Source organism: Haliotis cracherodii, unplaced genomic scaffold (genome assembly GCF_022045235.1).
Source record: "Haliotis cracherodii isolate W230 unplaced genomic scaffold, xgHalCrac1.p SCAF_1, whole genome shotgun sequence".
Classification (NCBI taxonomy): Eukaryota; Metazoa; Mollusca; class Gastropoda; order Lepetellida; family Haliotidae; genus Haliotis; species Haliotis cracherodii.
Window position 1 is genome coordinate 81,283,976 of NW_027266264.1, and position 15,253 is coordinate 81,299,228.

Here is a 15,253-nt window from a genome sequence, read left to right on the forward strand (position 1 = left end):
TGGTCTTCCCGATTTTGTTGTGAAATATCCTGATTGGAAGGTTGGAAAATAAAATATAAGATATTTTAGATGATTTGGTTTGTTCTGCAAAATCAGTATTTGAATATAATACCATTTGTGCAGTGTGAGTCTTAAACCAGATCAGACATCCATAGGCAAATCGTAGAGTCGCAACTTATTGGGAATGGCATCATTCCTCTATGTGCTGGCTTCATGATCTGAGCTGTTTAACAGGAGAAGTCCGTACAGGGCAGGAAAGGGTGACAGGGTATTAAAGGAGTGACTAGTTCCTGGAGCCATGACATCATCCCTCAATATTTGGTTTCGTAAAGCGAGTTGTTTTACAGGAGATGTAAAAAGAACATCATGATTAGATTAAGGTCAAATCTCGAACTAGGGTCAAAAAAGAAAATACACGAAGAGTAGAATCATATGCTATTATGCATATCACGTAATGAATGGTTATACAATGGAAATGAATAAATGCTCGTTGTTGAGGGAGGATTTGCGAAGAACTGTAGTGCAGTTAGAACTTTTGTCCGAACGGGATGCCAACGAGGGAGCAGACGAAGGAGCGACAACCTTCATAGACACATTAGCATCTGAGGGAGCGGTGGCAAGGACCAATCAGGTATCTGAGGTGACCCGCACTGTTGTAAGAGATGAAGATGCAGGCTGATCGGTAATATCTTCAGTTAAAAAGCTGTCAGACACCCCATCATCGGCCACAGATAGTACAGGTATTTGGGTGGCTATGGGGACAGCAGTAGACACGGTGGCAGAAGAAGGCTTGTAGATCGATGAGTGACAACGGACCACATTTTCAGGTTCTTCGCATCTTGAGACTTGTTGTCCCAGTCATGGGATTTGGAGTGGCAATCCACTTCCCTCTGATGACATTTGTGGAGATATATGGAAAATGGAAAATGGAGCCTCTGGAAGGTGCTTGCCATTCACACAGCGTGATTCAAGGCAGCACCGTCTGTGACAATCACAACACTTTCCATGTGGGTCCGAGTTCCAATGGGTACATCGACATTGCTAACAAGCAGGACACAGATTATCTGTCGCTTTTTCCTTCTTCTTTCCCATTCCCCTTAGCATGGTATAAGAACGGCTGCTAATGATCATCCACATTACCATGGCGCGGCAATGGGAAAGAATGAGTGAGTGAGTGAGTATGGTTTTACACCGCTTTTAGCAATATTCCAGCAATATCACCACAGGGGTCACTAGAAATGGGCTTCACACATTGTACCCATGTCAGGAATCGAACCCGGGTCTTTAGCCTGACAAGCGAACGCATTAACCACTAGGCTACCCGACTGCCCCTGAGAAAGAATGAAGTGACGGACAATGGAGACACGTGATCAGGTTGTGTAGGTCGCTATGCAGGGAATTACGTGTGTGACCCATTTGTTTGGGAGGTGACCATATTCATGGTGGGCTGTGTTCGGGTGGATTGATTTTTAGAAGCTGGAAACTGTTCAAGCATGTTTCCACATAGGATCAAAGAGGAAAGAAGAAATGCATAGTGTGAGATAGGATAAGTTTAAAAATATGCTGTTTTAGATTTTTCTTTCAATTTCGGTTCGGATGAAACAGTTCCCCTTTAGTTTGGTTAAGAAAACACTGTGGGTCAGGAAACCACGGCCTTGTGAATTTCTTCCCCTTACATGTTCACATTCTCAATGAAACCCTCGCAGTCATGTTTTCCGATGACACAACATATCACATAGCAATTTATGGGAATATCCTATGCAGACTTCAATGAATAAATTCTAATAAACGGCCTCTGCTCTAGATGGTTCTGAGATGAGTGAGGAGGGAGACATATCTGACAACATGTCAACGTACCCTGAACACTGCGATGGGTATTGGCCTGTCTTTCGTATTGCAATTTATGGGATGCCAATGATTCATATATTGAATTGGTTTCAGATGCTGCTGATAATGTCAAATATTCAATCATACATGAATTCAGTTATGGGTGTCACTGACTGGAAATTGAAGTACATGTATACATAAATGGATTCAAAAACTATCATGATATATCAATAAATAATAAAATTAATTATTCTGTATGTATATACATAAAAAATACCTACCCGGGGGTATGTAGCCTGGCAATTAATCAATTAACATGCAATATATGAACTCGGCTGATCTATTAAATGTTAATAGTTGAATTTTTTGCCTTCATATTACTTAATTTAATTTAATTTAATGATAATCAAAACAAATGTAAACCTGTCCACCTGTCTGAGGTGATGAATTATTAATTTAGTACTTATAATCTTAAATTTGTATCGATACAGCATCGGCATTAAAAATTAACGAATTCATCAATATCGCAATACACGATGACATCCCTAAATTCAGTGTTTGAATTTAAGCATGGAACTCACAGGGTCATTACCTTAAAATTACAGATTTAGTAGCCCCATTCTACAGCATAAAATCTCAAGGACCCAAGACATTTACAAACAGTGTTAATTGTGAAAGGAAGTTTTTCAATAATATTTTTCTGTGACACCATGTCATGTGGCTGATGCAATAAAAATTAACACAAAGGCTTATTTTCAAGGTTCCAACTTAAGATACTGCTATTGCGGTAGTGGATATATATATAAATACTGTGTAGATCCTGCCAAGTCCGAGACAAGAGGTGACGCTCCCGGAGGTGCGAGGCTACTGGTAGACCCGGTTCTCGCCATCACTGAGGGCCCAGATATACTCAGGTTGGAAAACAACACAGGATTAGCACCGAGTTTTGTTCACCAGACTAAAGTTTGTATAATGGCTTATGATCAGGCCTTGGACCTTGGTGGTGTAATCTGGGTAATACCTGAATTACCTATTCTCCCTGCAGGTGATCGAGCATACATTAGGGAGGGAGCAGTAGGCGGGAGGATGGAGATCATGTCTCGCAGTCCCTGGTGAACCATAAGTTTATTTTCCCTTCTGCCATGCCGTTACTGTAATCACATATGTGACCCACCACATGAAAAGGGACCTTACAGGTGCTAGGATACAATTGTGCTGTGACATCAGAAAAACGCTTGACTTCAACTTACTTCAGTGAAGATTGCCTTGTGTGTGGACTGTACAAATGTGTCTAATTTTCTCTCTCGTTAGTTTGTAGTGAGTGAGTGAGTGAGTTGGGTTTAACGCCTCTTTTAACAGTATTCCAGGTATATCGCGGCGTGTCAGTTTATTGTGGGAGGAAAGCCCGAAGTGATGCAGGTCTTAGACATTTACCACTTCGGTGAAACCCACGAGCATGGGTATGATGCTGACAAACCTAGAAACATAATCGGGGCTAAGCATTAGTCTGCTAACAGAGATGACAGAGTGACAGAACATACAGGTTGGAGGGGGGCAGGGCAGCCACAGAACTGGGAGGGTAGATGACAGAAGATACATCAAGAATATTATGAAATTACAAACTTAATTGCATATTCAAATTGTAATTATGCAAGTTCTCATGTCTTCTGGTCTTCTTTACATGTATCATTTACAAACCCTGTATAAACTATGATGTATGATCTGTCCAAGCTACGAACATGCCCATGATGTAATTTTGTTAGCATTTTTTAATTTGATCTTTGGCTGGCCTAAATGGAATAACTATATCCGGCTTTACAATTATGCACAATGTAAAAACTATCCATGCACACTCTACGTATGGCATTGAAATGTAAAATATGATGGGAAATGTAATAAAGAAAAACGGGGGGAAAAAGGGAAAAAAGAGTGAAAAAAGAGAAAAAGATACAAGGAGAGGGCAAAATAAAAGTACATATACCTTGAAAAAACCTGCTGATACATTATGCTCGTCCTATAGCTCAGTTTGAGTCCTACCTTTGTGCCTTCCACACTGATGATCCTGTAGGTGTCTCTGGCCGAGTCATAGTAGTATGCAACGCTCACTGCTGTCTTGCTAGCCGGAATCCAATTTTTCTTAGTTTCGGGGTCGATTTGGAACACATGTGCCTTTGTTGCAAATATAGGCTGTTCCCTGAAAAAAGATGACATCACCATCAATGGTGGGTACACACAATGACACAGCTCTTTTCTTTCAGAAAGAAACAACTTTTTCTCATAAATTACATTTCTTAAACAGATGTTGGTAATACATGATAGATTATCATCAGATAACATGGTCTGCAGGGTAGCCTAGTGGTTAGAGCGTTTGCTCGTCATGCCAAAGACTGGTTCAACTCCCCTAACAATCACAATCAGATATCAAGATAAGCTTTTGGTTATTTAGGTACTTTAGGGTGGGGTTTGGTTTTGATCGGGTATCCACAAGTTTTAGAGGGTATTCAAATTTGTTTTATCCACCTGTTTCTTGACAACGGGTATTTTAACCTATTTCGTGACAATCCCTCTAAATCATTTAACATTACATGAATAGCAGTATACTATGGGTGAAACGATACACCGATATTCCGATGCATCGCGATACTTGACCCACAATACGATATACAATCAACCTGGGCCCATTTATCGATACGTCACGATACGAAACGCCAATCTCAAGTACAGCGTTTCCTCGCTATTGTGCCTTTCAATAAACCGCGAACTTGGTGATAGCGCGTGGAAACGCATGGCTCCCCAAAACGTACTTACATTCTTAATAAGCTCAGGTTTTACACTGACAAATGTTTTTCCCCATCTCAATAAACATTATCAGCTGATCACCGCAAGCACATAACACCGGAAATACCAGTCAGTAAAAAAGAACTGAAGTACGCAATTCAATACCATCATTATGCTATCTTGTTCATTGTATATATGGACATGTGTTTGTAATATATTTTATTAATTTTATTTAAAATTTCATTTAATTTTGTTTTCATTAAGTTAGGTGAAATCATGTGTGAAGAGATACAGCAGACACGGTCAGATTACTGCTTTTGACGCATTGAAATGAACTAAAGAATGGATATATATATTAAAATGCCATACTTTGACTCGTTAAAAGTCATATTTGTGGCAATTTGGCTAAAATATGTTGACATAACATTTTCGCAATCTAAATACCAGTCGCAAGGGAAGTCCCTACGGTGACTGGTCAAATTGTTCCATACATAAAAATATCCTGCAACAGCAATCACCAATACCAAAATGATACGGTGGTTTTTATAATTTTAAATACATATATAGTAAAAGCTGCAACTAAAGTAACACGATATTGGAATATATTATTCCTGATAAAACAATAATTTCAGATACATTATCTCAACCATTGCATAAAAATTCTTTGAAGTTGTATGATTGGTGAAGTACATTAATTATTTTCTGGTGATTGAAAGTTAGAGAAAAATCCACTTTGAAGCTTAACAACTTCAGTAGTCTTGTTATTATAAAATAATTTTGACTGTTCCAAAATCATGAAAGGCTTAATCTTGACATGCTTTAAGTCTTGTTTTTGTATCATTGCGTATCGAGATACGTATCGTATCGTGACCAGAATATCGAGATGCGTATCGTATCGTGACCTCATCAATCAGCGACTTTTTAAGATGCACTGACGAGGCACGGTGTGCTTTTCAATTGGCATCTATCGGTCTGACCCGACACAAGATGGTGCTGAGACAGCCACTCACATCACCAGCCATGCTGTAATTAGATATGACAAAGTAAACATTGGGAAATCAGTCTGTCAAAAATTGAGTTCAAGTCAACCGCCTCTCAAACACATACCTGGGTCTCTTCATCCTAAACAGTTTCAAATATATTTGAACACAATCACACCAACATAGCTGTCCCCTAGGAAGTAAAGGACAGTCCACCAATGTCCAGTCTCTATGAGTGACCTTCACAAATGCTAGCATACATACACTCCAAGCAATCCAGGTGCACAGGGAATGTCCACCCTTAAACCCCTACCGTGACCCCCATCCCCCCTCACTCTGCCCCTCCCGACAGGAATGTAGAAAGGTGGGAGGTGACTGTAGGGTCACGGGTGAGTGGTCACTGATCAAACACACACAAGGCCACACAAGATCCCTTGTTTAATCAAGACTTGCACATGAAATTGAGTAGGTAGCAAAAGGATTAGGAGTTATAATCAATGTATACTTGTAGGCCTAAGGCTACTCTCTGTGTACAGGCTACCTGCAGTGGTGACACATTCATAGTAATGGCTAGTCAGACATAGGGACATCACAACAGATTATGATTCCTGTCCAAATTGTACGTCAAGGATGAAAGGTTCTTACTGATCAGTTTTATAAGCAAAATGACTAAAGGTTTTTGTACATACATATATAGTATGTAACAGCAAATGGTAATATGCAGGTATTGTCAAGTCTTGACATATCAGAGTACTACACACAAATGAGTAAAGTATAACAGTTAACTTGGATTTATAGAAATCTTACCAAAACTAGATTACACTTTAATAAAAAATAGATAATACCTTAATTAATAGTTTATGAATCCAGCAACCCTATCAAACTGAGGTGAGGTGAAATGGGGTTAATATTGTGTCCAAGAGTGAGTGAGTGAGTGAGGTGTGTGTGTCTCTGCTTGTGCTGAATTTATACTAATAGTGCTAGCCCACTGAGATACCATGCCGCAGTTTAACATGAATATCCCACTCAGACACAGTATACTGACTCCGAGCTGACCAGTCCTTGTTTTAGCCCCTTAATGCCAAGCGCAAGGCAGGGTAACGGTAAGTACAAACTTTTAACGTCTTTTGCTACAACACGACTGGGGAAAGAATCAGCCACAGGTACCTTGTATTAACAGAAGTAAGGATCGATGATGTTATTTCTTTGTTTCAGAATATTTGTGATAAATCCTGGTCCATGGCTGGAGAGGAAAATAGGATAAAATAGAAATATGAGATTTTTTACCTCTGCTGATAAGATATCTGAATGCATTGCCATGACTGAAGTGTTTGTCAAATTGGTCTCAATGGACATTGAAAAAAAGTGGTTATGTATCCGCTGACCAAAAAAGAAAAAAAAAGAAAAAGAGAAAAGAAAAAAAAAAGAATTTAGAAAACCATTATTTCTTTATTTTGTCAACAGCAAACTTGCGTGTTAATCACATCATATTTCGCATAAAATATGATAAACTGTAACATAAACATGACCAGCTTTTTAAACACAAATATGTTAACATATTCAGATAACCTACATGTTTGAATCAAGGCCCCATTCCACAAAGCTATCATAACGACTGTCGTGAGTCAATGATAAAGTATGGGAGCTACAATTGCTATTGTGCTTAGATCACTGTGTGACATGGGACCCTGGGCACAAGGAAGTTAATATGTCTTCAGCAGGATATATAATCAAGTCTCCCTTTAGAAGTAACTACAACCATATTTCATATATTTCTGGTTTCAGTTAATTCTCAGTCTATGAACCAAACATTGATCTCTTCACAGGCCTCTGATCAGTAGTTGCCAAAGTAATTAACAATCTTATAAAATAATGATTACTGGTTTACGATAGTAAAATAGGGCAAACAAAATTCTGTGTCAACATAACACACATTTCTAAGTGTTGAGTTACAACACTTGACATAGCCCAGCTGCCCTCAGGCGTGACACATTGTTGGCTGTGCTCACGTACCAGGACCAGCAGATATTGCCTCTCATTACAGGTGAACAGAACACATGGACACTGTCAATGGAGAAACAGAACTTAAGAGTTGCATGTCCAGAGGACATTCAAGCCAAATCAATATTCCATTCCATACACTTGTTACTCTGTCTACCCAGTATCATTCCTGGCATGTATGACTGCTTTAAGCAGGGACTCCGACATCGCGGTATAGCTAGTTCACAGATTCAGTTCAGAAGTGCTTGCAGCTTGAGTTTTGATATTTGAATGAGTTGGCATTAATGATGCTTTGAACAAGTTTTTCAGTCATTACTGCACTTAACAGCTTAATGTTGGATATAATCCACAAATATCCCATGTGACACTCTGGCGAAACCCACAAGCACATGTATGGTGCTGACTACAAATCATAATCCTGGTAGCCATCCCACAACAGCAGATCCTGGTATGACCAAGGGAAGCAACTCTTTACATTTCATATTTGAGAGAACTGAGAAGTTACAATGTTGACGTCATTTAAAAGTAAATAGAGCACTATCAACTGATTACAATATAACCAAAGTTATTTCATTATTTTGTTCTAGCCTGTAATACTACACTTTGTGGAAAACAATACACATGTCAAGACAATACACATGTCAAGACAATACATGTATGACACATGAGTTGAGGTGATGTGAAACAGGCAGGCAAGGTAATAACAAGTACCACCAGGGATTTTTTAACATCTTATGATATGATAGGGCCAGGGATTGAACCACACTATACACCAGACCACAGAGATGGTCGTACAATGCCGGAACTATCTATGTCATTGCTGAATTCCTTATCAGACCAAAACATTGAATGTCACGGTGTCCTTCCTTGTCATAACCCCAATGTACTGCATTTGAAATATTCAGTGGGGAGCACCTTGGATTTTATCAAAAAAATCAATTGTCCTCATAAATTCCTGAAAAGCATGATTTTGATGCAGAACAAATTGCCCCCACTCCCAGAATATCAAACGGTTGGTCCCTAATCCCTAATGAAAAAAACCTTACGATTTAGTCAAGGGGGCCCTTCATTCATACACTCCTGCAGCAAATCTCAAGGATCACTTTAATGTTGAACACAGCTTAGTAACCTGAAGTATCCATAAATATAAGTCATCATCAGATACTTGTATATTTCAGAGAATAGTGTTTTATGATTCCTACCAAATATCAAGTCAGTATGATATATGCCGTATATTGATTCATGACCTAACTAGCCTATGTATTATTCTCTGACCAGGCGACTGTGTGTTTGTGTGGCCGTCTGATATTTTACATGTTATTGATCTCAGCGTCAGCTAAAATAAACCTGCTCTGAATACATCGGAATGTCAAACATGCTTTTCTGATCTGAATACATTTATCAAATATCACATCTCCTCAACCACTAAAAGCTACTTATTTTGTTTAACTTAAAAAATAGGCTGTGAAAAGTCATAAAAGAACAATGTTTCTTTGACATTATACTTCCAGTATTTTTTATCCCGCTGCTGTGAATCATAAAAAAAACCTAACGGGCAAAGCATAAAACTATGAATGAGGGGCTCTCACGACACTAGTATATCATGCTATAAGAAACAAGGTGTGGAACATTAGAGGGACTCTGGCAGACGTTCAGCGGAACAGTTTCAGTGTGCAGGAATGTCCACAGTACCACTGACAAGAAAGAGAGGACAATGTATTGATCCAAACTGTGTGAAACTAGGCCGAGAGGAACACAAGGTGCAGTGGCTGCCAAGCCTAGGAAGGCAACAGTATTAAAACTTGGGTTTTGAAAATTACGGTGAATAATGTCAGAATATATTTTTTCACAGACACCAGAAGTGGACACCACTTGTCATATTCAACTAGTCCACAGTTCATTTTGGACTAGTGGTAAAGTGATGGGATTTTTTAAGAAAACAACTGGACACTTTAGATTTTCACTAGTCTCGGACTAACAGAGTAATGCCATTTTCAATTCCAGCCAGGTTATTGGTAGGGTAAATTGAGATTAAAATGATAATGGTTATTGTGTAAGGACTGGCAAAGTGTCTTTTTTGTTTGATTAAATTAAATTTTCACTGATCAGGAAGGTGCTGGAGACATTGTTTTTGACAATGCATGGTCTTCAGATAATCTCACAACCATATTTTTACTGTCATGACCCTGAATAAAAGAAAGTCACTGTTTAAGAATTAACTTTTGATGTCTATCTAATTATTGTTTGATAACTAGTGGCAATGAGAACTACAAGAATACAAATAGTGTCCTTACCAAGATTGATCAAGTACCTACAGAGCTCCAGATAAGCTGCGTATCTGCATAAAATATGCATCAGAAATGCAGAAATACGCAGTAAAATAAAATCCAAGCGTACCAAATACGCAACGAACATTACAGATACACTACAAAAATATAACTTGTGCATATCATCAAAATATTGTGAAATAACCCTGCGTATTCGATTAGCAAATCAGCAACTTATTTTGAAATTATAAACGGGCATTCCCTCAACCTTGCCAAACTCCTAGATGACAAACTCCATCATGATCATTTGCCATCACACTTTCTTGTGGAAGTATCGTGGTATTTTTGACTCCTACAAAGCTCTCGAACCCAGACAAAACCAGTTTGCAGGGACTAGATGATTAGTGTTTTAAAATGCATGGGTAAAATACCCACAAAACGAAAAGCTTATCTGGAGCTCTGACCTACATCATCATTAAGTCACCTTTTGACCAATCATGACATAGCTATGTGAAAGAAAATGGATTACCAAAGACAAATCACCTCATTAAGTGATCCGACATTAAAGAAGTATAAGTGAAATGATAAGCAGAGACAGATGAGATCGCACCATTGGGTGACACAAAGTCAATAATGTCAAATACCTCCCTGTCATACAGGTGTGACAAGGAATGCGGAGTTTACTAGCTATTATATCGATGACACAACCACATACAGGGCACCCTGTGGTAAAGTGCTCTGCTATTATGTATAGCTACTGATGCTGAACCATATCAGGACACAGTAAACGGAATCTGACATTTAATGGCTGGAGTCACTAAAGGTTAAATCTTACCCAAGTCTGGTGAGACAATTGCCAAGTCCTCCTTTAATGAGGCACTGAGTCAATGGGAGGAAGTAGTTATCATATCAAGGATAAAACATTGTTATAAAAATCTTTTCCCCTAAAAAAATGATAAACACGTAGCCTCAATGAAACATCAAACTTGTTAATTCCAGACATCTGAAAACAAACTAATGTCTAATGAGCAGGCAGTTCCCATAACTTCATGTTTTAAGTTGTAACCATTAACACAAAACATGGCAGTTCACATTGTGTCATTAAATAATGTTGAAAAGGACACTCATCATTGCACCTGTGATTTTTCCTAAGAAAACAATGTTTTATATCATCAACTCAATTATACACCCTAAAGCGCTTTACCTCATCTTGTAGTAAATCCGGGTTGGTCCGACCATCAATTGTATGATCCGTGTAGCATGAGAATGTCAAACTAATGATAGTGGACGCCAACAGGTCAGCTTCCACATTGCTCTCAAGTAGATTCACACCCCAATATGTCGCCAGTCAAATATAGACCACACTGAATTCAACACCACACAGACACCAAAAATAAATAGGTAAACGCTGAAAAGAAATAACTACAGCTGACATTGCAGCAGCGCTGCAGATGAAGGCATCCCCGGGATTTCCATGTGGAAGACCTTCCACAGATACACCGCCTTAGGGATGCTAATTATCAAATAAGATCGCTGAGATGCTGTAAGTGGGATTTTTCTCACATGGCTTCCCTGGGGCGGTCTGTCCGTGAGAGTGCATGGTGTTATTATCATGAGGTATTAGTGTCCGACATAAACCCATGTTCCACCTGAGGGGGCACTCAATAAGGAACGGACTTTCACTCTGTGTGAGTTCATTAGAGTATCAACCTTCATAGAATGAGGGCCAGTGAGGACCAAACTGTATGAACGTCAGAGTTTGCGACGATGTTCATATAATGTTTGGCCCTCACTCTATGAAGGTTCATATTCCAATGAACTCACACAAAGTGAAAGTAAGATGTTATCATTTCTTATATCACTATTTTTTACCTTGAAGGATGTAGATCTATACACCCTCTTATTTAGTACATGTGACTTCATGTTTACACTGACAGCCATACAACAATGACCTGTATCGCGGAATGAAGTAGCTGCTCGAAAGGAGAGGTGACATGTGCGTTTGTATTGGTATCACATTGGTATCTTTTGTAGTTTGCAGATAAAATCAAATAATATCATTATTAGATGAGAGAGTTCTCTATTTAGAACTACCTCGGCAAATCAGTCACAATGATAGCGTGTCATAATACATTTACACCAAGTACAAGACGTCAAAATATCTGACATGATAAACGTGAAGGGAGAGATTTCCGAAGTTGTTGATGAACCTGGGACAATTACAAGTGTTAGTCATCATTGATCAATGGACCATTCATTGAAAGGTGATTCCAAAGATGTTAAATAGATACAAAGTTAAATACATAGTCTGCTGTAGACTGTCACTGTGAGTCTAGACATGGAGCGAGTCAATATGTACTACGATACTTTGAATGTGCATTTCTTCATTTTGATCTCTAGGATTGGACCTGGCGAGGATATCCTCCAAAGGGCAAACTCTCTGACTTATCCCAATGTATGCAAAACTGCTAAGTTCAAGATTAAAGGGTCTAAATGATCAGCAACAAGGCTCAATCTGTATTTATTCGTGCTAGGGAATTCCCAGGGGTTTCCCCAGGAATGTGGAAGAAGTCCATAAGTGTTGACATCATTTCAAAAATACAGTCTCGCGAAAAACGCATGAACGACAAAAGGTATCGTTTGTACACTTATGAACTTCAATTTTGTGGTCATGTGATCGATATCTTCTTCCAATGGAAAAGCTGTATATCTTGTAAACTTCACATTAAAAAATGACTTGCAGTTGATGTTGTATGGTGTACTGGCTGTAGTATAGTAATCACCAATATTGATTTATAAAAAATCCTATTAAGTAGAAACATTTGAAGACACCAAAACAATATGAACTCGTTGGGTTGATACATATACATATACATATATATACATATATATATATATATATCTTGGACATAAGTTAGTATTCAGGTAATCATTGAACTTCAAAGACCATTTCATTTACAGCTATAGATATTATACACTGTATCATAGATGCTAGAGCAATGAAAATGTTATATGATTTTGAGGTTAATCATATCAAACTAAAAGAGTTCATGCTGGTTCATTGTTTCTACTATTTTTGACCTTTGGGGACTTATTTTTCAATCTGACCTACTATCAGCTAGTTCATGACGACATATTAGAAGCATCGAACAAACAAAGTGTTCCATTTCTTTTTGAGATTTCCTCCTTTCATCAAACACACAACTGCTTCAACTATCAGGAGAGAACCCGACAGAGCATCCCAGCCTCCATTATGTGTAATCTTCAAAGATCTGCCAGTCTACATCACTTTGACACCATCATATTCATAGCCCCTCTTCAACAGCTACTGATCGAACAGACATGTTTCTCACAGGTCAACTTCCAGTTCAGTGATCAAAGGCAGCTAAGTTTAGTGTCTATAACAAAAGACCTGTACCAAGTCTAGATAGTCTGAGATGAACTGGACTAATCAGTCACAACCCCAATGTGCCTGTTAACTGACAAGTCAGTTGACCCCATATTGCAATAGGGTCCCTCAGGTGGCAGATGAAAGCTTACAGTGACTCCAAGGTCACCTGAGTAGGGGTACAGTCTCACAGAGAAGACGTCCGTCCTTAAACTAAAGACATATGGGCTGATATCTACACCCCACTCCCCAGTCCCCTCCTCCTTGGCCATCAAACATCCTCTTCAGCCATCAAACAAACTTCAAAGACACTCCTCTGGTAAGACTGGACATTTCCTGCTGTTCAACAAGGGACTCTTTACATCACCACCAAGCTCAACATTGACTTGATCGGTCTACTCTAGGAGCGTCTTGTTTCAGAGCTGTAGATAAGCTTTTGCTTACCGTATTCGACCCAATAAGCGCCCAGGGCGCTTAAAATAAAGACAGAAGGGGTGGGCGCTTATTGGGACCAATTCAGAGTCAAATTGGCGTAAATTCATCAGTAAGCCTTAAGTCACAAATATCTAAAATAAACAGGATACAGTCATGCCCCACTTATACGGACTTCAAATATCCGGAAACCTCGGAAAAGATTCTTGACCGTATGTAAAAAACAGGTGAGTAAATCTTACTTGGGCATCCGGGAAAAGGGGGCACTTATTGGGACATGGGCGCTTATGGGGTCGAATACGGTATTTGGGTATTTTACCCAGGGTTTAATTTTGATTGGGCATCTACAAGTTTTAGAGGGTATTCAAATTTTTTTACTGACCTGTTTCTTTACATTCGGGTATTTAACTTCAAATCTGTTTCATAACAATCCCTATATATCATTTAATACAAAGTGAAAAGTAATATACCCAGTTCTCTCCAGGAAGCCATTTTTGTTTACAAAACCTAGCATTGTAGGAAAGGCGCTATTGTTTTAATTACCAATCAGCGACTAATTAAGATACAACATGAACATTGGCTGGGCACAATGTTTGTCGCAGAGGCTTTTCAGAATGTATCTGTCGGTAAGTGAATCTGGCAATCGTCTGATACACAATCATTGTATCTAAGTTGTAATAGATGCTATTGTTTTATCTAATAGTTGTTATATAAACATTAATATTATTTGAATAGCGTATTTATAGTTTTCATTGTGTATTTGATATGCTAGGATTTGATTTGTCTGCATATTTCAGTTTATGTAATGCGTATCTTACGCAAATACGCAGCTTATCTCGAGCTCTGTTGTTTCTTTACCTTTTCTTCATCACCCTCATTTCATGACTTTGGCTCTAGCATTTATTCAGTACACCTCCTGATTTATTACCCAAAGTCCCTGAGGGCTTCCTTCAACTACTGGTGCTGAACACATCATTTTGAGGAGGCTTGCACAGCCATTTCCATATGAACCAGTCGAGCTAGTTTTTGAATAAATAATTGTCATGTAAGATTGATAGCTCCACAAAATGTTACCCTTATTACTTAAAGGGCTGATGATAAATATTTTTACAAAAACCTCACATCATAGAACTATCGATATGTTTAATCATTATCATAGCAGACTCATCAATATTACAGTTTCAGAATGGTCCTCCCCACTCAGACTTTCCTGACATGTCAGTCTCAATATCAAATGTATCTACCAGAAAGCAGTAAAACCCTCACAGTGATGCATGCAGTCCAGACTCCTATCAATCCAATGTCGATCACAAACAGTTTGACCAGACAGTACAGTCCCAGAGACCAGTGAAGCATCAAATCTACTTTCATCACTGGAGAGCTTCACTGTGTCTCGCCATGTAGATAGCCATGCTATAAATGTCATGAAGTGAGTGAGTGAGTATGGTTTTTCGCCGCTTTTAGCAATATTCCAGCAATATCACAGCGGGGGACACCAGAAATGGGCTTCACACATTGTACCCATGTCGGGAATCGAACCCGGGTCTTCGGCGTGACGAGCGAACTCTTTAACCACTAGG

At 38.8% G+C, this 15,253-nt stretch overlaps 1 protein-coding gene across 1 annotated transcript in view; it reads right to left on the reverse strand.

The window, feature by feature from the left end:
* LOC139444609 (homer protein homolog 2-like) overlaps positions 1 to 15,253 on the reverse strand; it is a 75,878-nt gene that overhangs the window by 26,454 nt on the left and 34,171 nt on the right. The window contains 1 exon segment of the mRNA XM_071225556.1: positions 3,865 to 4,021. Coding sequence (XP_071081657.1) covers positions 3,865 to 4,021 — 157 coding nt within the window.